Here is a 25,851-nt window from a genome sequence, read left to right on the forward strand (position 1 = left end):
GCCCGGCACCCTCTGGTGGCGGCTGCGGAGCTTGCAGCGAGGCCTGGGTGTGGAAGGAGCTGATTAATTAACAGCTTCGTTAATAGAGCCAGCTAAAAGCCTAGCGGGTTGTGGTCCGGGGATTTTAAGGTGTTCGCCGAGACCGCAGCCGGACAGAGATTAATAAAAAGTTTCAGTCTGAGATATGGAAGCGCAAACGGTTTAAGAAGGAAACCAACAAAGCAGAGGTTGAGAGTGAATGCCGTTTTATTGGGTTTACCAAGTGAAAATCCACACAGATTGGTTAGTCCAATGCTTCCACATCACCTCCTGAGCAAAGTCCTGCACAACTGACCTCACCATTCCTGATCCAGGAAACGAGAAAAACATCAAGAAAACTATGGGATAGGAGCTTTAGCTCAGATTTGATCAGCACCATTGCATCGGTATTCGGGTTTTTTCAATGTACAGAAATGTTAGCCCCAAATCATATTTCAGTGCAACACATTTAACTTCAAAGCCAGAGCTTGAAATTATTCTTCCAAGGACAAAGCAATCTCCATTTGTTAACCAAAGGCAGTCACCACAGAAAACATTGGTAGCTACTTACAATTTCATTTGGCTTGAAAGGTGTTTTTTTTTTTTTTTTTTTTCTTCACATTTATATAAAGGAATGTTAGAGACCATATCTTTAAAGGTCAACACAGACAACAGCAGTACAGACTTCTCATACGCTCTGATCCCTGTCTCCGAGCTGAGTAACTTCAGCTTTACTCAGTTTTGGAATAGAACTACAGAAAAAATCAGTTAAACACAAATAAAAATACTAAGAAGTTCTACATTTAAAGTTTGCTAGTTCTCATATTTAAAGCTGTCATAAATATCCAGGATTCACATTTCAAATGGCCTCACCAGAAGACACAGTGACACACATCTCAGAAATCATCTATCCATCATTGCTAACAAGGACAGTAACTCGTTTCAAGCTCTGCATTCAAAGTGCCAATAATCTTTTACATAACAACCAGCAAGTAACACAACTTGTGACATACATCCACATTGTGTTATCACCATCTATTACAAAGAACAGGCACTGAACTTTTAAAAATGTTATTACAAATTGTAAAGATTACGACTGAAAAGTTAAAATCCATATTCAAGAACCAAGAATTTCAATACTTTTTGCAATGTTATTTTATGTATATATTTATAGATGAGCAATTACACTCAATTTTATTTTTTTTGGCCCATTTTCCTCAAGTTCATAACCAAAAAGAAAAATCATACTAGACCCTTGAAGTTCACATAAATGACAGCTCAGGTTTTGGTGCAAGAACCTACTTCAATACAGTACCAACCCATGAACAGGTTTCCAAAACCATCAGGTTAAGGATCACTTCATGGTCACCCTTCCCAAGCAGTGATGATCCTTTCCCAGGTACATAACCTCGGTTATTGGTATTCTTGTTTTACAGAGCGATGACTTCTTCACAGCCAGCAAGCAGCCCCTAAGCTGATCCCACCCTGCCCATGACGTCCCGGTTTTGTTTAATGGACTGTGTAAGCAGAGGAGCATTTGCTAGCTGGCTGAAAATGCTGAATCCTGCAAGTACCCTAAACCTGAACCAGGAAAAAGTTACACTCTGAATTGAGCCAGATTACCCTTCAAACAAATATGCTCCCGTCCCACACCTCCCCACCTTTCCAGGAATATCAGAGAACTACAGCTTTTCTGCCCTTCACCCAAAAACGTAATACATAGATGTGATGGACACTACATAACCAAGCCATTCCTCAGCAGTGCAATGTCTGATCACATCCATGTAAGTATTTCTTAAAGCACAGTGCAATTTTAGTCCAAAGCACTCCCCCCCCCCGTATACCTATAATATATATAAACAAGCCTATTTTGATATCAGTATTATAAGTCAAGATTCATCTGTATCCTCAAAACAGTATCGCTTTGCTTATTAGAAAGTACACCTACAATTGAAGATGTTTAAAACATTAGGTCTACTTGGCGCTGAAGTGTGAGAACGAAACCTGCTGCAGTTTCCACAGATCTTCCTGCAGGAGCTTCCACAGATCAAGCTGTCAGCAACTTACTTCTCCTTCATCTTTTTTTTCAAAAAACGAGCCCGTATTTGTTTGTTTGTTTTCATGAGTAAATTCATGACAGTGGACGTAGGTAGAATTGAGAAGACCCAGCCCTAAAAATCAAAGGAAAAATGTCTCAACTTTTATTGTCTATTCTAAGTTAGATCAAACCATTAACAGCACACACAAATGTTATAAAATTATGATTAAAATTTAAAGAAAAAATAACTTTTATTTAATATTCAAAATTAATCATTGCTCTTCTTCCCCAGTAATCACATATTAGATCCTTGTGTTGTCCAAGGTGACTTACCATGAAGGCATGGGGCAGGCACCCGTTGGTCTGGGACTGCAGGCCTACCGTGCCTATGGCAGCTCGTACGTACGTTTCAGGAGTGGGCTTATCGAAGCTTGGCTTGGAGATTTTAGACATTTTTGTTGCCACATAATACGGCATAACACTCTGCATGTAGGAAAGAGACATGAAGCAGAGAACACTTTCAGATTAACTCACAGATTCAACAAGCTACAAAGACAACTGTCCCTCAGGTAATTTGAATACTGGATTCTGAAATGTGCTAGCTTCAGAACTAGCATGGGTGGGGGACATAACGTGGAAATGGAAGAACTCAAGTAACCAAAGCCGGCATGTACAGAAAACTAAACAACTTTTGAGTCTGGAGAAAGGCCATGCCTTTAGCCTGATGAAACATGCTTTTGTGTTTACCTGCAGAGAGAGAGAAAGAAGGAAAGGGCTCGGTGGGGAAGAGCTAGGATTGTTTGGTGCTCTGAAGAAGAGATTGTAGGATAGTGACCTAACATCTGCCTCTCATTATCTCAAGGGCAGTTATGAGAGCTAAACTCTTCTTGGCACTGACAGACTAAATAAAAAGAACCAAACCTATCAGTTTTTGTTTGTAGATTTTCAGACTTGACACTAGGGAAAAAGGCATTTTCTAGGAGAGCAATATAACAGTCAAATAGGTTGTTCAGAGAGGTCATGGCATCCCCATCCTTGCAGGTTTTCAAACTTTGGTTGGATAAAATCATGCTGCCCATGACCTAGTGTTAGCAGCAATCCCACAGAGCAGGAAGTTAGACAACCAGAGTGTCCATGAGTCTGTGATCTGACACTGTATGTAGTGAACATGGTAGATGAAAGCAGGTAGTAAAAGTTTTCACTGTTCCACTTTTGCTATGCATAGTAAGCAAGTATCAATAGAAAATGCTGACATCCATGTAAGTTAAAAAAGGCAGTAAAAGAAAGAGGTAAATGACCCATGTTTTCAGACACTCATAGAAAACTTCGGAGTCTGCAGAAACCTTTCATGCAGAGATTTTTCCAAAAGAGTCTTGGAAAAAATCCTTGCAGTCTTTCTCATTCCTTTTCTTTTTGCCTGATTTCTGTTATAGATCCCTACCACTTCCTATGCACATAAACACAAAATTGTAATCTATGGTATTACTGTGTTGTTTCTGTAAAATTAAGCTTGCCTGTCAGCTAGAGTGTATTTTGAACCTACATATGTCTATACTGCAGCAAAAGCACAATATACTATCAAAACTAAGTTTCCACAGAGAGGCATTCCACTTGAGCAACACTGATATACCTTAGGCTGAACTTCAGGAAATGATAAAGTACCACCTGAACTCTGTTTTCACTTTTTACACAGCAATACTGTGCATATATTGGCATGATAGAGTTAACCCTTTTAACAGTGAGCTCAAACAGAAGCACAAGTCAGGAATTAAAAGCACTAGGTTTCTGAAGGTCAGAGAGATGAACGTCAGATAATCTGAAGTGGGTGCAGTTTTCCTAATGGCTTGAAGGAGGTACGTCAGCTAGTCTTCACAGGAAGGTACTTGTAATATTCATTAGTGGTTTATTGTGGCTTAGGCTGGAATGACAGGACAAGGACATGGACCGCAATAAAATTAACATAACAAATTGAAGCTGTGATAGCTATTGGTCATCAGGCCCACATAACTCAAAGCAGCAATTCACTGCCTACGTTAATGGACAAAAAAACAGTGCTATCAGGAATTCAGCACCTCAGCCAACATGCGTGTTACAAAAAAGTTTACCACAGCCTATTAAGTATTCTGCAGGAAAAGACATTTGTTGATGCAGAAAACCAGATTTAAGCTTCATTTGTTTATTTTAACGATGTTAGACACTGAAAACTTCTTCATAGCTTTTCCATATCTGAAGCTAAAAAGTTTTCCCCCATACTGTGTGTGTTCATGCTGTGTTTAACACCTTTAGCCATGTATGCCTTACTGGTTTTGGTGGGGTTTTATGGTTGTTTTTCACCTTTTTTTCAGTATTCATAGGAATTCTGCAATGAATGGAGTCATATATGAGCAGTGCACGCTCAGTCTTTGTTTTCCTCTCAAAGTGACAGAACATTATTTAGAAAAAACTCCAGGAGGATGAGACTGCCTGGCTACAAATGCGCATAGGAACAACACGTCTCAAAGATATAATGCTTCTTTCTCAGTCAAGCATCTGTCTTTAAATACTCTCATACTGACATAACTATCAGCACCTTTACTTGAGAAAACAGAAAGATCCTAGACATCCTACTATAACAAGAGACTGAAAAACATCTCCTTCCAATCAAAATATCAGTATCTGAATGAAATTCCTATAGCCTGCTCTGGAAGGGTTTTCAAGGATGAAAAATGCCTTCTGTGGAAGGCTAATATAATGCTGCCTGGGTTTACTTAACATGCCGATTTGCAGCATGCATCCTCACATAGGGAAAAACCCACAGACCACGTGGAAGGGCAGGAGTGCAAAAACAAAATCACACCCAGCTTTATTGCCATTGAAGCTGTGTGTTGGAGGAGCCAGAGCATCATGGTTTGTAGGTAGGCTTGAGCAGGAAAGAAATCGTACCAAAAGACTTAATTGTATTACTGTAGAAGAGAGAAATATTCTATTAAATACCCAAAGCATACGAAAGACGCGGACAAAAGAAGCCCTTTGCTTGCAGCATCCTGGTTTATTTAGATGCAAATATTTTAGTAGAATTTTAATCATAATGCTTTATTAGGAGAAAGGTATTCTCAAGCCTGAGAGCTGCTCCATATTTGTACTTCAAAATATAAACAGACTCGGCTGAATATTGTGAGTTGGGTTGAGGGCAGTCAGTTCTACAAGTAGCTGGTCCAGAATCTGCTACCTTTTGGATGCAAAAATATCAGAGGTGCTGCATCCTGTTTAAGTTTCCAAATGACTGAGCAAGAGAGAATTTGCAAAAGGCATCTTCCTGACTGCAGAATCAAGAATAAAACAAGAACCCCACAAACAATCTGGGCTGACACTCTTCACCAGTATCTGAAGTCAGGGAGACAGCGATTAGTTAACCTCAGGTCTGGAAGACAGCTAAGAATGTCTGCCATCCCACTCGTGCTCCATCTGCCTGAAATGTTCATTTAAGAGCCATGATTCACAGAGGTGTACTCTGTGAACCAGTTTCCTAGATAAACTCCCTTCTGTGCAGGCTGCTGTTTAAAGATGTTGCATATTGTTCATTTTTACCTGTATGCAATGGCTCTATGCTTAGAAGCAAGCTGCCAGCTATGTTTTCCATCACACAAACCACACTCAGAGGACATTCTCTTCACAGGAATATAAGGAACCATGTTTACAGACACTCTCTGTGAGGCTTCTTCTCACAACGAAGGTAGAATGGCAAACCAGCACTACCATTTCCTTCACTCTTGAAGACCGTGACCACAAATTAAAAGAGGTCCATATTGCACAGAGTCTTGGAACAGTTGTGGGATATGAAGCTAAATTTACAAAACTGAATTAAGTGGAGATAGAAGTAACATAGTGGGGCAAAAGTAAAAAGAACACTAAAGAACTTGCACTGTGATAAAAACATTGCAGGAAGGTCCAGAGCTGAAGGCAGGGAAAGACCTGAAAAGCCTTCTGAGTAGAGAAAGTAATAAGGAGACAAAACACTAAAAGTTGCTTGAGATTAATCCATCTCAGGAGTGGACAGCACACACAAACCTCTTTGTAAGCTGAAGGTGTATCTGTTTAGAGTGCTAGGTTTTTATGCATCCTCTATTGCTGACAGCAAGTTGGTTTTGCTGAAGGAAAATGTATGGGAATAGCTAACTCAGTAACTGTCTTTTTTTCCCTAAAAGTCTAACATAATCCTCTCGTGAACTGGGACAGGACATTTCCTAGTGATGACTTCTTTTTGGTAAGCACGACTGGAAGGAAAAAAGTCCAGCAAGCCAAAAGGCAATATAGCCCTAAGTTAGTAACAGCTTCTCTGTATTTCAAAACCAGCAAGGAAAGCTGTGCTCCCACCCTTAACGATCACACAAACAAGACTGGCATCTCTGTGACTTAGTTCCTGCAGTGCCCTTGGAGTTCAGGTGGCTTTGAGAACCACCGTACAGAACAAGAGGAGGGAAAGCAAGAGGCATGGGTGTGGGGTAATTCTGTCTGTAAGAACCCTGACAGAATTTTAAGATGACTCACCATTGTCTTTACAGCACAGGTAAAATCTTTATCAAGACTGACTATTGCACTGGAGGTCAACAGGTGTAACAGGTAACAAAGAACTCAGCAATTGTGACCCAAAACCAAGGTCTGGAATCTTTAGTTAGGTTTTGGAAGCAAACATTAAAGGTATGTAAAAAGTGACATTAAACACAGAATCCCCATAAAGCTGAGAGACTGGCTTGTTTGCTCTTATGTCCCTACAAAACAAAAAACCTAAAGCCATGGAAGGTGAACAAGTGGAGCACAACACAAAACTCATTAGAAATGTGGAAACCCAGTACTGAAGAAAATCTAAGTCAGCCCATTACTTACAAAGGGTCTGTAAGGTGTCTGCTTGTTCATGCTACTTTGCTTACACTAGCAGTTGGTTCACTGACACCACTGGGAAGGGACTGCTACTATTTTAGTCTTTTGAGCAGTTACCTATTTAATATCTGTACAAATGAACTCCAAATGTACATTCCAGGAGATTTACTTGTATAAAGGTGTATTCTATAGAGTTGCACAGTTTTCTGGAATATATTATACCTAAAGGTACAATTATCACCAGCAGGTAAATTATACATATTTTTTGTTACTTCAAGATGCATCATTTCAGGGTAACTTAAGAAAACTGCTAATGGGATCAAAGGAAATCCTCATCCTTAATCTGTGTCACATTCATGAATAAAAGAATATGCTGATTTCCTTTTGTTACCAAGACACCAATGTTGCTGTGGTAACCACACTTACATGAAAAACTCTACTCACCTGCACAATGATGCCCTTGCTCTTGTATTCTGCATGGAGGCCTCGAGAGAAGTAATCCACAAAAGCCTAAAATGAAAAGAATGGAAATGCAGCATGCTATGCATTAAAATGGAAACTATAGTTCGGAGCTTTTTGTAAGCATATTTGAATTACTATTTATAGCTCCTGTTTTCAAAGTGAAAAACCCTAGGCTTTCAATGCTACTTCACAGGTTACAGCAATGCCATCTGAACAGAAACCCCGTGCTTACGAAGCATTTTTTTCCCAGAAGTGAGACATTCTAAACAAATAAAAATTCTTTTTTTAATTTAGAAGGAAAAGGAACTGGATTAGTTACATAAAGTCCAGTTAAAATAGGAAAATAAAACTTTGTGTTCACATTGTGTCATCTCCTTAGACTTTTTTTTTTTTTTTTTTTTAGAAGAGTGATATAAGTAGGCATCTTGAAGACCACTATCTAAAACTCTTCCAAACTTCTGGAAGTTTTAGAAAGTCCAAGATTAAACATTCAAAGAAGGAAGCAAAAGGGCTTAAAGAGTGGACACTAGAACCTGCCTTCAGGATACACTCACATCCGATATACCACCTCCACCAAGGGAGATCCACATGCTCGCTCTTTCCTTACCACTTACTGAGATGGATACCTTATACAATGCTGAAAAAGTATTGTTTTAATAATCCAAGACTACTCAGCAATTCAAACCAGCATAAATTCCCCCTCCCCTTCTTCTAAACCACCTTTTTACTTCTCTTCCCCCAAGTCAAATGAGCCAAAATATTAGGTTCCATTGTCATTTCTCATTTTAGAGAAACAATACTGCTAAGCAGGATAAATGGAGCGCCCTCAACTGAGGGAACTAAACTATTCTATCCGTAACTGAGGCGAATTCAATTATTTAAGAAGAAACAGCTCCAGAGGAAAAAAAAAAAAAAAAGGCTGTTAAAAGTAGCCACAAATGCTTCAGACCAGCATCAAAACAGGCAGCAAAACTAATACTGCACCTGTTTTACAATCATCTTTTTCTGACCGTGGCATTAGTGGGTTAATACAAGTCCTACCCAAACACGGTGCTTATAGTTTGCAGTGCCCAGTGTTTTTCCTAGTAAGGTCATCCTACTGAACTCAACCAATACATGAAGCAAAGAAACACTCCCACACTTCTGGGCTATTTCTATTGATATTTTTCTGAGCATAGACAAGATCTGAAAGAGAACTAGATTTTGCTGCGTAGCCAATGGGTTCTTTTATTCTTCAAGTTGCATGTACAAGCTAGAAGGAGGCTCATTAAACGAAATAATCGTATCTTCTGTTCAACTGTTCGCAACTTCACCCTTTTCCTGACAGTATAAGTTCTTAATAACAGCAAGTACTCAACATCAAGTCCCTGAAAATGAGGCCTAACAGCAAGGACTTAAGTGAGCCAGCCATGCTATTGCAACAAAGAACATGAATACAAATGCAAACAGTTTTGTGCAGTCCTTGACCACAGTTGTGAGATGCATGTGTGATAACTGAGAAGTATATAAATCTATTAAAAATTAAAAAGCCACTATATTCTACTAATCACAAAGTGCTTTGATTATTCAAAGCTCTCACCACTTCTGCACGACAGTCCTGAAATTAGCTACTGCTTCAAATATAGAGAGACAACATAAAGAGAATGTCATCTCTATTTGATATGAGCTTTGCAATAAAAAAAGTGTTCACTTTACTTGAGATGGAACAAGCATCTTCCAGTACCCATATAAACTTTGGAGTTTTTCTTCTTGGAGGACTTACTTTAAGACAAGTTGGGTTTTCTACCTCCAGATGCACAAGTGCTCCAACAGCCTTTAACTTACAGTCTTAAGAACAATCTTTAAATAAGCATCTCCTGAAAAAGCAGGTAAGTACACCATACAAAAAACAATTTATTCTCCTTGGACATCCAGTAACAAAGCCCAAATATTTGTGACATGGTAGAAAAAAAGTCATAATTCACTTCTCATTACTATTAATGCAGGCAGACAGGGAAGTGTCAAAAACAGGAATATGATTCCTTTAAAAGCATCCAATTGCCTTGTAAGACAGGGAATTCTCCATGGGGAAGGTTAAAGAGGTAGACTGCGCCTGTTCCTGATAATTAGCCAGAGCCATTGACTTAGACCTGAAGGATACTATGCTTTAAAACCCCTCTATACAGATGAGGAAAAACACTAGAAATTGCAGATACAGTCTTTATATAGCTACATTAGGGGAGTCACTTTCATGCTTACTAACCTCGCTATGGTAGAAGATGAGCAGTGCTGAGAATAGGAAAGATAACTTAACCTGTAATTGAGTTTCTTAGGGAGAGGGAAGGAATATTTGTATTTATAATTGAGAAAAATTAAAAAAGATTACGCAAAGAAGTGTAAGTTGTATTATTGCAAAAACCATAAGCTCAAATAATTTGATAAAGCTGAAAGCAATGCAACAACAGAACTGACCTTTCACGCTAAAACAAAGAAGTGAGCTCTCAGGAAATACCTATTTCTGAAGCAAAATTTTATCAACAATATGCAATTTGGGCTTTCATGACTTCTAAACTTAAATACCCCTTATTCACATTAATACTCATTCAGTATAAATAAAATAGCACACATCAATTCCTTTCTGGTTACATGAAGATGTTATTGGAGTGTTTAAAAGAAACATATGCCTGTTCTGACATGAACAACACCAACTGAAGGCGTTTTTATCCCATCAAGGTTCTGCTTAGAGTCCAAAATCCTTTAGGTATTGCAAATAATTACCAGGTGCACCTAAAAAAAAAAGCTACAGTGTTACGCTGCTTGAATACCATGTCATAAATGTCTCTTTATTTAGTTTTATTACTTATATTGTCGCTCCATACTGTGAACCTATCTTGGGCCTGCTGTTAGGGTGTCAACTGGAGACCTTTTATGAGACCATTTCAGATGCCATGCAAATACCTTTGGAAAAGAAGTAACCCCAGCTGCAGACAGACAAAACTGTCCCAAGTGACTCAGTGAGAAACCAGAGCAGGTAAGCTTAACATAAGATGTAGATCTATCGTAGTAATATACTGTATGTCTAGAATGTATATGTTTGATACCATCTTCTGCAGCATTCTCGTTTGGAAGTTGAGCAGATATGTGCTGAAAGAACAAAACTGCTGGTTATATAGAAATTTGTTTGGACCAACAGGCTCCAAGGGCCATGATTAATGGCTTGACTTCTGGTTAGTAACAAGCAGAGAACCCCGCAGATCAATACCGAGGCCCATATTCTTCAGTATCTGCCATAAGCGACCCAGGTGATGGCACACAGTGCACCCTCAGCACATTTGCAGATGACAGGATTAGACGGAGTGGCTGACACAACAGACCTTCAGTCCAGAGGGATTCTGGTAAACTTGATGATTGTTAAACTTTGTGAGATTTCTTGACTGGCACAGAGTGAAGTGCAAAGTTCACTGCATATAGAGTGGGATAACCCCATGCCTTAATGTTGGCTAAGTAGCAGCACTGCTGAAAAGAGCCTGGAATCTATGGTGGCTGCCAGGGAAAAGATAAGCCAATAACCAACTCACTGCAAGAGCATCAAACCACATACTGGGCTACATTAGAAGCATGCATCGCCCACTAATGCAGCGCAATTATTTGGTACTGGCAACACTCTAGAGCTCTATCCTTTCTCTTACCTGAAATGCTAAACCTAAGGCAACTAACCAAAGAGGAAGAAAAACCTTTGCTTCCAGCAAGCACCAGAAAAATCCTACTTAAATATGTGTGCCCATACATACCTAACAGATATCGATTTATCTTTTACAAGATTAGAGAAAAAAGCCTCAAAGTATCAGAACAAGAAATTGTGTTGAACTTAGTCAATGTTCTTAAACCTCACACTAAGCTTGCTCGGTACAGTAGCATCCTTTGTTGTGTGAAAACTGCTATGTGATGAATGTGTGATGCAATATATAAAATAGTAGTTTCCATGACAGTAAACCCTTGAACCCGTTTTTGTCTCGACCTTCCACTACCAGCAAAATTAAAGTTAGAAACTCAGTGCTTTTAGTTCATGAAAGCACCACTAGATGGACACCAAAACATTTATTCCTGTGGTGTTGGCTTATGCGTGACACTATTTCTGTGAGCAAAAGAGTACCTTACCTTGGATGCGGAGTAAAGAGTCAGCAGTGGAGTTGGATACATCCCAGCAGCTGAAGAGATATTCAAGATTACCCCTTTTGATCTGAAAGGCAGCAAAGATACATTCCAATGAAATAATTTATAAAAAAATAAAAATCTTTCATGTTTCAGAAAATTACTGCAAGCCTAAAGAAAATCTTTAGGATGATATTGAGATTAAGATCTGTTTAGAACTCCCCAAAAATTTTTTAACCACCAAAAAATTTTTTTTAACCACCTGCACTACCAAGCACTTCTCAAGCATGTGCAGCTAGGACAGACAGTAAGAACCCTGGATTTCGAACACGTCCACTTCTGTGAATAGTTTTACATACAAAAGTCGACTCATTACTTAGTGCTAGGTAGAAATAAGAATTAGTTGAACAGTCCAGGGCAAGTTATTAGGGGATGCTACCAGACAGCCGAATACAGTGGAAGCTGCATCTCTGCTTCTTCCTACCATAGAGTAGATTGAAGCCAATTTACCCAAACACACAACTAGGTACTCTGTGTTTAGAGAGGACTCAGAACAGGCATGCAGATACTCATCTTGCAGCTTAACTGCTGCAGATTTGTGAGTTTTTCAGCATATTTGTTCAACTACACATGCACTATGACACTGCTGCCACAATGATTTATGTAATCATCTTAAAAACAAACAGCTGAGTTTAAGTGACCATTAGATTTATTTTTTTTACTATTATTTTTTTAATTCTTTGAGAATTGTGACAATAGATTCAAACCAATATGGTTTCTGCTACAATATACGTACGAATTAAGTCTGAGTGATTCACCTCTGGAAAGGAGACAGTTGATGTAACAGAAAAGAATCATTTTGCAGTCATTCAGGATTTCAAACACCTTTGCCAAAGTTCTCATACTTTTCAGGAGTTAGCTACAAGGCTTTGTTGATGAAATAAAGTAGTGACATGGATCAAAATATGTGGTATGAAGAAAAGACTACAAATTAATCAAGAATTTTCACAACAGCAAAAGGTTAATGGTGGATGCTAGAGGTTTTTCACATCAAGACAGGTGGTGCTTGTGATATTTATTCATCAACTCAAACGGGGATTGGCAGTGAAATGAGTATTCATGCAGTTTAAGAGATTACCAGATTGGAGGACACTATAAGGAACTTTTAAAATAAGAGCTAAGATGGCTATGTGAACAGACTACAGAATGGCAACTGAAAAATCAATTCTAAATCAACTATCCATTCCCTTGAAAATCCCAAACAAAGTCCAGAAGGAATTCTCTGTTGTGCAGCAGTCACCAAGAACAACCAAAGAGGATAGCAGGGAACAGCAGGGACAGGTCCACCACCACCGTAGTCCTGCTTTGTGTCTATGGACCACTTATCTATCCCTCCAAATACAGGACAGAAACACTACGAACCTGATGACTGGATGGGGCTTTGAGCAACCTGATCTAGTGGGAGGTGCCCCTGCCCACACCAGGAGGGTTGGAAGTGGGTGATCTTTAAGGCCCCTTCCAACCCAACCATTCTGTGATGATTTGAGAATGGAGAATAGGAAGGAAAAGGCTCTGATGTGTTGATGAGGTGAAAGGATTGTTCACTTAGCTATTTAAGAAACTAGTAAGACCAACAATACACCCTCTCATTATACAGAAGAAAGATGAGTTATTTAAATGAGACTGAGATTTAGATCCAATAAAAGGAAGTGCTCTTCCCATATTCAGACCACAGGAGTCACTGCCACACAACTTAATTGAAGACAGAAGCTTAGCAGGACTCAAGAAGCGTTGAGCATTTATATGGATAAACCCAGCCTCGCTCTCCCAAAGCAAACTGCAGCTTTAGCAGAGAGGCTGGCACTCGGGTGGTAAGGCACAAGTCTCTCAGAGGCTGGCCTGACTGTAACTTTCCAGCTGCAGAGACCATCCCTTAGGTGCATTCAGTTGTGATCCAGCAAAGAAAGCCCTCTTAGAAAAAAGTAAACACCAGCCTCTTGCACACACACCGTGTACTGGACTCTTTGAAGCTGTTGATGCAACTGTGGGTTTTGGAGTTTGCGTTCTCTTCATACAGAAAACAGTCCCAGTCTTCAAAAGCATGCAACTTAAAATCTTCCGACAAAAGCAACCAGCAGCGTGCGTGCAGGGGGAACACTTCCAATTACTCTAATTACGATTCTGTCTCTTCCAAGAGCTGCAGAAGAAACATCCTAGGGAGGGACCTGAAGGACCACGAGGGCACCGGCGCAGCAAGACGCCGCCGCCTGCCTCCAGCATGGCCGCGCGCTGCACCAGCACCCTGGGCGAGGGTGCGGCGAGGCAGGCGTCCTGCCCAACAGAGCACACCCCGGCACCTCCCCGTCATTCTTCCTTCAGCTCACGGCATGGTCCGGGGATGCTAAATTTAGCTGTCTCCCCGTTGCTGCGGCAACCAGCGCCTGCTCCAGCTGCACGCCAAGTGGAAAGAGCAAGCTTCCTCTGTAATGTAATTATGCACTTGCTACTTCCCCGGCAATAAATACCATAGTTTGGTATTTGTCTAGAAACAGTCAACTGATTTTGTTGTTGTTGTTCCCAAAGACATCGAGGCTCAGTTTTGAGTTCCGCGAGTCTCCCACCTTAGACAGCTGCCTGAAAACGTACAGGGAGAACTGCTCATTTAAGTGTAATCGGGAGCCGCAGATTATAAATTGTCATTTTAAGTGCTCGGAGCACAGGAGAGGAGCCACAGCAGTGTCTAAATGCCATTACCAGAAATGGCATCCATCTCACGCCGCTGTGTTTATCATAAATAAGAAGTAACCGACACACCAAGACACACCTGTGCTTTCTGCTTACAGACCTGGATGTAAAGCATGTCAGCTCCACTCTACTCCTGGATTTGTCTTGGGATGTAAGGCCATCAAACTGATACTCAGATAGGTAAAAATGCGCACTGTGGGTGCAGGATGCCGTATAATGTGCTATGTTAACAGCTGTGTACTCACACACCAGTTGCCTTGAACCAGTGAGGAAGAGCAATGGGATTCCCAATCTAGAGCCTGGATCCCTTTTCTAACCTGCAGTCCCACATGAGAAATGTATGGGTGGCCCACGGAGCAGCTGAGTAGAGCCACCAGCCCTTCCTGCTCCTGGCTTCGCTGGACATCCGTGTCCTCCTGCAGTAGCAGACCCTTAGTGTCGTGGCTGTGCAGGGGTGGGCAGCTGCACACCTGGGTTGTGGGCACTGCAGTCACCTGCCTTTGCAAAACCAAAGGGAATATGGAAACTTGTTCCATATTTGCTCGAGGGTAGCCAGAAGCAGAAGTCAGGCAGCAAACCAGGATCCTGTTTTCATTCAAACCATCTCACCTGGTTTAATACTTAGTGGGAAAACAGGATATTCTCTAAGTGGAATATACATCTGTCTGTTCTGTGAAGCTGAAGGTATCCACTGGCCAAATGGATAACTACGACAGTTCTTTAGACAAAGAAGAAACTGAATCAATAAACTGTGGTTAGAGCTTCAAAGTTGCACAAACTCTTATCAACAGTACATTAATCCTCAGAAAGCAGGATGGCTTTAGTCATGTTGGCATCTTCAGGAGGATGGTGGTTTCACAAAAGCCAGGTCCCTTGATCTGTCAACTACAGGACGCGGGCAAAGAATAACTTTTGACTTAAGAACCTTGAGTGACTACTACTATTGCAGTGCAATCCTCAACCCAGCTTTATTGAGGAATATCAACTCCCAGATCCCCCAGACTCCAGAGTCTTTGTTTTTCTAATTGCATTTCCTTTGCATGAAATAAAATCTTTTCTGCTTCCACTCTTACCTAAGCCAAAAAGTCCAGGCTTGTCATCACCCTGACATGCTAGGTACCAGCTCCCCAGACTGGCCACTAGCTCTTACGGTTTGTACTCACAAAGTAACTGTTTTAGATGTGAAATACTTGCTCTCCATCTGCACAACACTTGTGTAATTGAACCATGATCTGCAACGAAAACTCCCAGATAGCAGAATGATGCAAGAAATTTTTTTCTCCCCTTGATCTGTACTATGTTGAGGTTTGCCCCATATACACACTCCTCCTATGGTATTCACTCGGAGGTAACAACAAGGTGACTAACGTGCACTGTTTGTTCTACATGGCTTTCCTCAGCGCTGTGAGTGCAGCTCAGCCCTGACCTGAAGCAGCCCCCAGCCAGCCAGGGTTAGCGCTGCAACAGCCAGCAAACATCCTGCAGCAGCCAGCATCACCTAGAGAACAGCCTGGAGGTTGCACACCGCATCCGTATCTTTCGTTTCACCTGGGAGCTGGCTGGGAAGTCAGTGCACGTCTTCCGCAGTGACACTGGTGTGCATTAACTCTTATTTTAAAGAGCTGTTCTCCAATTCTACTTTACCAAATGATCACAGACTTTCCTCAATATACCTCCTACTGTATAATGAGAACATATTCTTTGCATCCATTTTACTTACAATGACTTAGAGAAATAGCCTTAAGAAGGTTATTCCCAGGAACTGTAACCACCCCCTCAGAATAGCAGGTTGTTGAGTTAGTGCTGATGAGTCAGACGGGCTTTTTAATTCTGTTCTAAAAGGAATCACCACAACAGTGGAGAAGGGAGAGGAAAAATAAAAAGGGAATCGAGTGGAAAAGGCTTCCACCGTCTGATGATTCATGCACCATCAGTGTGACTCACCCAGCATTACTCTGCCATTAAAACATGGAGACTAGGCTGATTAGTCACAGTAATGAATTTTTCAAGAAAGGATTCTCCCCTATAAATAATGATGACTTTGTCTGGATAGTGTTAGTGTGACTCACCTTTCCAGCATGCCGGGCAGCACCAATCGTGTCATCTGCAAAAAGAAAACATTCGTGATGGCTGAGAATGCAGACACCAGACAGCCAGAGATGAGGGAAGCCTCCCTTCCTCCCAGAAGCAGCTGCCACCCCCTCCACCCCAGCCAAGGCTCGGGGAAGCAGAGACCATACTTTGCGTGGGCAGTTTATTTTTATTCTACCTGGGTAACTTGGCTCTGACAAGTAGTGTGTGCACTGAAACCAGTGAACCGATCCAGCTAGTAGCAGAAGTACAATAAGAGTAAATAAAAAAGCCTTCACCACCCTGCAGCATCCATGGCTTCCGAAGAACACCGAAACATCAGCACACTATGCCATGTATATGAACTTTCTCTCCCCATAAAATGAATCCGTGTTCCCTAAGACTGACCAAATTCACCCCCCATGACAAACCCACATGCATTTTAGCAAGTCTTACTGAACTGCTGATGTTAAGTTAAAAAAAAAAAAGCAAATTGGAGCAACAAGAGCCCTGGACAGAAGTACTGAAGATGAGCATTCTGGTAACAGTGCCAATACACTTCACTGCTCAAACAGACCTCTTTTATTTTTCAATAAATATTATTAAAGCTTTCTAGCATTAACACAGCAAGAATAGTTACCGACAGAAGGTAGGCAAAAGAAATTTAGTTTGCTTCTGCCCATGGGCAGCCTTTGTGTAAAAGTGCAAGGATTACTGCAATAGACGTACAGAAAATGAGCTCGTAGGCTACTGCTTCAGTGGGACGTTCTGAGCAGCCCTAGTTTTACAGCAGCTTGCCATAAACATTACTTTACACACAGAAAGCATTTAGGACCCCAATATGTTACCCTACTGATTACACAGATGACATCCACAATAAGAGAAACTACCCTCCCATGAGAGAAGTAGCCAGGGAGCAGCAGTTCCCCACTGCTCTGCAAGGTGCTGCCTTCATCAGGCATGTGAGCAATCCATCTGCAACCTAGCTGAAAGATCCTCCAGAGCAGCAATCCTAAAACAAGCTTCCCAAACGCAGGGGCAGGCAGCTCTGACGAGAGAAACAAACCAAGCATTGATCCAAACCTTGATGAATTTTTGGTTAGCATGGAATAACTAATTTTATAACACTAATTAACATCCTAAAATATGAACCAAATCCAACGTTTCTGCCTGTAAGAAATAATGTAGTAAAAGAAAAAATTCAGCTTGTGCCAAATACCACCCGGCCCCCAACCAAACCTGCTAACGTCATACTGCTGACACCAAAGACAAATCAGACAAGTAACACACAACTTTGAATGAAAATGCTGTCCAACAAAGTTCTTGAGACAGTGGTGGATAAGTGTGCTATAAAATACTTAACGGCACCAAAATGCAACAGTATACTTGCCGATACCAAAATAACTTGATACCTTAAAACATGAGATTTGAGTCGGATTGGAGGGGAAAAAAATCAGCATATACGGGAGCACAAAGCACCTGTAAGCACTCTTATTAGAAGCAGCAAATGTGACTTACTGTAGCAAGCTATTTGTATTAGTATCACTACTGCATTAACTCTTACAGATGGTGGAATCTGGTTTGTGTTTTTGTTTGCTTTTCCAATTGTAAAACCTACCATTTCGGGAATAAAGGAGAAATCACAAAAGGCAACTAGACTTTGGTTGATCACAGTCGTTACACAGGAAGAGGAAGAGAAGGGCTGTGTTTTGTATTTTATTGGTGTTTCTCATTTGGAATAGATTCTGCCATCAGACGTGCTGCGTGACAGCTTCGACAGGTCACTGTACGTGCAGGAATCGAACAGACCTTACTTCTGTGGAGTGGGCTGGTGACACACACACCTCTCAGCACTGCCCCACAAGTCAAGCCAAGCTTTTCCAGAGGGGGTAAACATCAAAGCTGAACAGGTCTGATGCAACTTTGAAACAAACTCTGACATTAACTATACTTGAGCTTTTTCACATAGTAATGCTTCAAAAGAGATGTGCAAGTGCCTATTTTAATTCTGTAAGGATAAAGAATGATTTCAGCTGAGTCTAATACTAGCTCAAGAACAGCAGATCTTTTATCTGGTACAAGCTTTATGATCTCTACCACAGATCCCTTGGCAAAAAGCAGCATACTGCTACTTGCCTGTCAGGGCAGTATAATGCTGCATATCATCTTCATAGATTGACATGCGGACATGAACTGCAATTGCCTCCCCTTAGGCAACCCATAAATGGTTTGAAAAACTAGTATCGCATCTCCCATTGTAATGCAGAGGGGAGCACATGCCTGAAACTTCATCATAAATCCTTACAAATGCATTCACGGTCTGAATCCCAACTGCAAGCTGACACACAGCTCTAAGCTTAGCATATTACAAAGCTGCTGGTTACTATTGCTACCCAAATGGGATTCCATTCACAGAAAAACACGCTACAGTAATTAGTATTTGACTTACACAGGTTAAGAAACTATGAGGCCACTAACAACTGAGATTTAACAGTAGGTACACAACACCAGTGGAAATCAAGAGCACTCTCCCCAACAGCTTGCTGTTATGTAGCCTGTTTCCAAAGTCCAGCTGGATAGGCAGTCAAATGTCCCCTACAAACACCCCCACAGAAAAACACTGATGACAAAACCGGATTTCATTCTTAGCATCACCTCCACTTGTTTCCATTAGAATGAGCATTTTTAGAGAACTTTAAAAAACTGTGAAATAAGGCAAAGCTGGTTTTCCTATCTATGTTTTTACTTCTTGTAACATGTAAAAAGAAACATGAATATTCAATACCTTTGTGCAGTAAAAATACTTTTTGTTGTTTGTTTTGTTTTTTAAAGAATTAAGAAACAGAAGGCAGCTCTTTGAGTCTCACCTCACCCAGCCAAGTCCATGATAAGACTTCCAGTAATGCAAGAGCACTAGTGTAAAAATGCCGACAAAGCCTTCTGCAGGCATGTTCAAATTATCTGGCAAATCTCTGCTTTATACACATGTATAAAATGCTCCCAGCATCAATTCAAAGAAAACAAGCTATAGCAAAAATGTAGTTTTTCCACTAATACCCGTGTCGAATTGCTTGCATGATCTTTATTCAAAATCGCCGAACTGGCCAACATCTTTGTCATCATCAGCCATAACCTCACACATGCCATTACCAAACAGGCAGTTCAACAAGAAACAGACCAAGAACTAAATAAATGTGTTCCAGATAAAGAACCAAAGAACCTAGGTGTGATTTAGAGACAGCCAGTTCTGCAGCTGTGTGTAGTTAATAAATGCCAAAGCGCTGCAAGTCCCAGTCCCTGGGAATTCACAGGTAGGACACGGGAGAACTCTACAGTAGGGTTTCTTTCTCTGAAGACAATCTAATAAAGAAAGAAGAAAGTGACAGAAAAAAGTGACAGAAAACCTAAAAGAAAGGCTGAGAACTATCCTAAGTAGCATGCCTTCAGTTGGTGGGTACTGAACTCACTTCAGCTTTCCTCAGACAACCATTCTTCTGAATGAAGTACTACTTGCCACAGAAATACCTGTGCTGCAGGTGAAACCATAGGTACTCCCCCAGGAGACAGAAGGCTCAGGTAATTTCAGGCAGAGTAGCCAAACACCAAATTACTTAAAAACTGCCAGCTCAGCCAAAGAAATCTCTTATTTCTTTCTGAAAATTTGAATTAGAGCAGAGTGAGAATGCATGCGTGTGTCAGAAAAATTTGTTCAAGACAGCCTTTCTGATGTCAGAAGTTGTCAGTACCTTGTTTTATATAGTCTGATAAAATCTTTAGCACACAAGCATGAAGTAGTAGTAGGGCTTCTTTTCCAATAATTTCACATATACATGCGTAAAACTCTGAGCAACACTACCACAGAGTTTGGAGTCTCCTTCGTTTGTTTTGGTAGATAAAAGGACAAGGGCTATATTATTTTTAAGTCAACTTCTTTCACACAAACTCCTAGCTCGTAAATCCCAGGATGCTCATAACAAGTGGGAGAGATTTATTAAAGCCACTTCATCATTCTTTTAAAGGCGGCTGTCATTTCTTGATGTTCACGCATCTGCAAATTAATTTATTACATGCCTGGCAAGTACTGGTCACATTGTCCACTCTTCCTCTCCAGACCTATCTTCTACCTTTTTTTCTACCCCTAATTCTGGGAAGAAAAAAAAAAACAACAACAAAAAAAAAGGAAGACTACTTTAGTCTAGAGATACAGAAGTTGCTATTTTCAGCTGCAAAGACACAGCCATATGGTTAGATTTATGTTCCGAAACAGGTGCTACACTTAAAGTTCTTATTAGAAGACCAACAAATAGTTAGAATTTATAACAATGCATTTCCAGTGTTTCTTCAGAAGAAATAAATTCTCCCATTCTTATTTATCACCAAATTGCAGCCTTTTCTCACTCTGATCTGAGCAGTAGCACAGGAGCAGAGCTTAGGGAAGAAGGACGACTTGTGAAGTTCAGAACACCTTGAAGGTGATATTCACTCAGACTGCTATAAGCAGTAGGAAAAACCGATGTAAAATACTCGAAGTCATCTTTCACATCTTATGTGCCACAACTGTCATACAAAGCCAGACACTTAATACCACTGTTCTATATTCAGAGACAAGTCATTCTACAGTAAGATGTTATGACTGCAAGCCTCTCTTTCCACTTCCAAAAGGTGTAGCGAACGGTAATGAAGCCTGTGCAAGTACAACAACGGATGAAGCTTGAGAACTTGGGCAAGATTTTTGTTACGCAGCTAAGAAGTCTCCTTCAGATTTCATTCACAGATCTGGGGTGAAGTTACAACCACTCAAAGCAACATAACCTTAATAAAGGTAAGCAATTCCCCGTGATGCACCCACTCGTGTACAAAACCGTAACTGCTACCATAAGATAACTCACACTGCCCAGGCAGAGAATTCACAGAGGTTCACCAACGCACTGAGCTATTTAACGTTTAGTTAACTGACACTGTGCCTATGGAGCTCTCCTGTGCAGACTTACTCTGAAAGAACTAGGGAATTATATTCATGCACTATTAGTTAAATTGATCATGAAGCTATTCTCAGCATCTACTATTAAGTTTTCATAATGCACCTCTTTCAAAACAACAATTTCTTAATGCAGCTCATACCTGCCAGTTTCTACAAATAAAAACTACTCTTGCTCAGCTCAGGGTAAAACTGATGTCAGCTCAACAGAAAATAATGCAATAATCCACGTGGCAAGGTCAGTAAGCAGAAAGGGAAACACAGGATATACAAGTGGAACTATGAACTTCAACACTCTGCAAGCCCTGTTAGATGTCAGTGACCTTCCACTGAGCAGCACTTCTAGGAAAGCTTTCTCTATTTAGAAGCTCAAATTTTCAGAGCCCAGTTTGCAAGGAAAACTCCCCAACTAAGCAATTTTCCCACTTGTGTAGGAAAAAAGACAACTCAAATAAGTTTCAAGGCAATTTGTATTTCTCACAACCCCAAACCTACAAAAAAAAAATAAACAAGCACAGAAGTGTAGGGTTTTCTTAGAAAAAAAAAAAAAAAGCTCACCCGTTGCTTGTACTTTTAAGAAAAAACCCCTTACCATTGCTGGAAAGCCTTTGTTGCAGCTCCATTTCCCTCTCCCACCTTGCTGACTTTGAACCTAAGAGCATGATACACATCAAGCTGGGACAACTGCAGCACCTAATTTCTCCCTCTGGATCATTTCAGGGATATTCATGACTACCTTCACAGAACACTTACTCCTCTTCAAAGTACTGGCAACTGTACTTCTGTCGCCAACCTGCATTATCGACTTGGCTAAATCATCATCTTCCCTGTTTGATTACGACTTTGAATACAAATGTAAAAGTTCCCTTGCCTAGAATGGCATAAGCACACACATGCAGATCTCTTCTCACACGTCAGTGTCGCCACATCCCTCAGAATTATGTTCTTGCTGTTATCCTTTCCAATACGCAACGAATGCAATAATTCACGTATGGTTCTAGCAGGGGACAAGCAACAGTCATCTGACCTCTGGAAAGGTACCAGGATAGGTGGGGTAGCAGGCTGAGCTAGCCCATCAGACCACCCATGCCAGAGAAATATGATTGCTGGCTTTCAGAGTTGCTGCTCCCCAGGCTTTTCTGCTCTTTTTCAAACAGACTAGCTTCTAGCTTCTTCCACTCCTTTCAGTTTTGTATAGTTTGCTGTTTGTTTTTCCCCTAAACTCCACTTCAGACTTTTCAGGCATTGTCTAGAGTCGTTCCCTTGTCCTGCCCAGCATTTGCTACTTGGTGCAATTCACCTTTCCCTCCTCTTCCATTAAGAGTGCAACTGACACCAGACCTCAGTTCAACACAGACTATTTATGTATTTTGAAGTCTTAAGCAAATTATAAGCTTCTCAAATCCAATAATGATAAAAATCCTTGATCTTGTAGGCCTATTATCCTTTTGTAGTTGACACTTGGTAAAAAGCACAAGTAAGGTGATCAAGGCAAAGATTAGCACAGACTCCAAGGCATGTATGCGGCTGTAATTTACTCTCTCCCTTCCTCTGTTAATGCCAATTTCCAACTGAAGCCTGGCCTGCAAGCCTGAAAACCACATTCCCCCTACAACATAATAGCTTTCAAACCAATTCATCTCCTTGCTTAATCAAGCGCTAAGCCAGCACTCCCTCAACTATTTAGTCCCACTCGTTTTGCAGGAGAACACAAGTTTATGCCTCACTCCCAGTGCAATTAGCATATTGTGATGCTGCAAACAGAAACAAGGCACTTGCTGTTTCTCACAGACTTCGTAGCTCTTGTGACTCCTAAAGGAGAAAAAGCTCCCTAAATCATGAGAAACTCTTCTCTGTGCTTATTACCTGCCCGCTTTTTTCACTGGACAGCAAGCCTGGCATCCCTGGCTCCCAGTACTTTAATCCAAGAGCCAAATCAAGTCAAATTGTTTTTCCAAGTGAAATCAAAGTCCATTGCAGCATACAAAGGTGAAGCAAACAGAAACAGACACTGTTGATAGAAAGGAACTATAGAGGGCAACTATAATCTTGGCTCTTCAGCACTTGCTTGTTAGTGAAGAACCCCCAGACTTTTGACTCGGTATTTTGTTTAACACCAAGCAATGAGTTGTCTGCACCCCTGCTTTCCAAGATGTGGGTTTTATGTAGCTTGTCTTCAGTGGTTTAAAGGGCATTTTGAAGGCAGGTCATGGAAATCACAACACTTGATGCCAGACTGACTGAGCCCCAAAATTGCAACAGCACGGGGTTCATAGGTCACCTAATCCATCAGTGCTCTAAGGACATGACAGGGCTAGGCAATACAGGATAGGAGTTGGGAAAGAAGCACGTTTAAAAGCTGTGGCAGGAAACACATTCTTAAACACTAGGGAAAGTTATATCACATTAGAGACTAACACTGGCAAAAGGGTTAAGCAGCAGAACCAACTAGGCTGGTAATTTATCCTGTGAGGTTAAGATTGGTCTTCTCTCTGTGTAACCCCTCCTACATGAAGATTATCCCCTAGGAAATACAGTGAGATGCTCAACAAAGAGATAGAGGGTCAGAAGGGAAGGGGTAAGCAAGTGTTACATTTTAAAAATGCTTACACTTGTGGCAACAGAACAGACCTTAACATTTCTGCAGGATCAAACTATGCTGAATATCTTAAATTTCCCACTTCAAGCCTAGGAAGTGGTGTCCTACAGAGGTGTTGCTGATAACCTGTCGTGCAGGTTACTAAGAAGATACTACTTCATTTTAAGCAATGAGGAAGCTTTATCCCAAAGGAAATGAAGTAGGTAGCTGTGTTCCAGAACCTACGCGGACAATTTATGCGACACCTCTGATGAGGATGTGGAGACACTGTGAGTGGAGCCTGAATGTGTACCAGCAAAACCACCTGCTTTGCCTCTTCTGTACCTTCATCTTTTCATCACACCTTCACCTCCTTGCTTCAGTCCTCTGTCTTCCCTCCTAAATTCCATGTTTTTAATCAGGCAAGAGAAGAGACTTTTTTTTTTTTTTTTATAAGTAACACACAAACTTATACCCCTGGATAAGAGGTGTTATCACCATAAAACACTGAAGTAAGTGTTCACGGGGTTTTGTCCCCAAAACCTAAGCAAAAGGACGCACAGATTTTTCCTAAAATTGTCTCCTACCACAATTCTTAATTTCTATGGGTTCTCCTGAAAAAATGACTTACAGATGGTACATATCTCTAATGTGCTCCTCTCCCCAAAACAGTAAGCATCTGGCATGCCTACTGTTTAATTACACAACAGGCTCATGCAGGAGGAACATTTTCAAGCCTGGAAGCTTATGCTCAAACTCTGATTATACCCAGTAGCACGAGCTGTTCACGGTCAAGAAAAAGTTTTCAAACAAATGGAAAAATACTATTAACACGCTAGCCTCATAGCAAATAGACAGTACATTTTTACATATGTGGCAACAACCACATTATAACGTGAAGATGCTCACACACTGAAAATTTTACCAGAAAATAAATTGTATGACTTTTTGTTGTTGTTAGCTTTAGTTGGATATCACTGATTATAAGCACAGAGACTCAAAGCAGTGCTAATTTGTTCTGGAAACCAATGTAATCTGGCTGTGTCTCTAGAATTTTAGTTACGTATCCAACAAAGCAAGCCTCAAATTATTCCAGTCTACCATCTTCAGAAGAACATATTAAAATAGCTCAGCTGAAACATTCCTAGTCTACGGAAACGTTTCCAGGAGGGCTGACACCCCAAATTCTTTAATCACTGAATAGTGCACTCCCTCTGCTGGCACAGCACAGATGTCACACCTTAGCACTTTTCTGATTACACCTGGTTTAACTGTGTTAACATTAAAGTCTGCTAAATGGCTTCTGTAAGGGAAACTTCCAAAGGTGCCCACCAGTAACTGACTTCTCTGATGAAAGTCTTGCCGGAGTGCCACAAGACCCCAAGGCCTACGAACCCTCTGGGACAACTAAAATCGGTGCTTGTCACATTAGCTGTGTTTATAAAGTAGAAAAGTTGCTGAAGACCTACTGTTGTAGCATTTCTAACTTCGCAAGAAGTAGTTAGTTCTAACATGTCAAATAAACACACACTGAAGTGAAAGCAGCAGAAAGCTGCAATTCCAATTCAGTCATGCAAGGGATGCATTTTTCACTGCTGTTTTTTAAGCAAGGTGTGAAAATCCTACAGAGGCATTATTTTCTGAGGTCCTGTGCTTCCTCACACAGAAACAAGATGCCTACAGTTTAGATTCCCCTATTAGAGCACCATACTAGATGAATTCAGTACTTGACCTAATCAGAACAGCTGCAAGAAAGCCAAATCCTTTAAGCCACCTTTGAAGCACCTAACATTTCAGCTTTGAGGCAAAAGGTTAACCCTCAGCTGCTGGAGATGTAAGCTTTTTGTTATGCAGAAGAGAAAGTTAAGGTTTAGCAGTGAATAATTACAAGGGAGTTTCTTCAGCATTGTTTCCCAACACACTAAGTGACTTCCTATGTTATGGTAAGCAGCTGCTATTAGCCCTGCCCATTGC

General features: G+C 40.8%; 1 protein-coding gene across 1 annotated transcript in view; it reads right to left on the bottom strand.

The window, feature by feature from the left end:
- Nucleotides 1-228: 228 nt before the first annotated feature.
- The window catches only part of HSD17B12 (hydroxysteroid 17-beta dehydrogenase 12), a gene marked incomplete at its 5' end in the record, with an annotated part of 74,977 nt that continues 49,354 nt past the window's right edge, over nucleotides 229-25,851 (bottom strand). Inside the window, 5 exon segments of the mRNA XM_084521313.1 lie at nucleotides 229-2,189; nucleotides 2,390-2,539; nucleotides 7,358-7,423; nucleotides 11,513-11,594; nucleotides 16,321-16,355. Of these exon segments, the coding sequence (XP_084377439.1) occupies nucleotides 2,082-2,189; nucleotides 2,390-2,539; nucleotides 7,358-7,423; nucleotides 11,513-11,594; nucleotides 16,321-16,355 (441 nt within the window). The 3' untranslated portion in view covers nucleotides 229-2,081.

Source organism: Aythya ferina, assembly GCF_964211825.1.
Source record: "Aythya ferina genome assembly, chromosome: 5".
Classification (NCBI taxonomy): domain Eukaryota; kingdom Metazoa; phylum Chordata; class Aves; order Anseriformes; family Anatidae; genus Aythya; species Aythya ferina.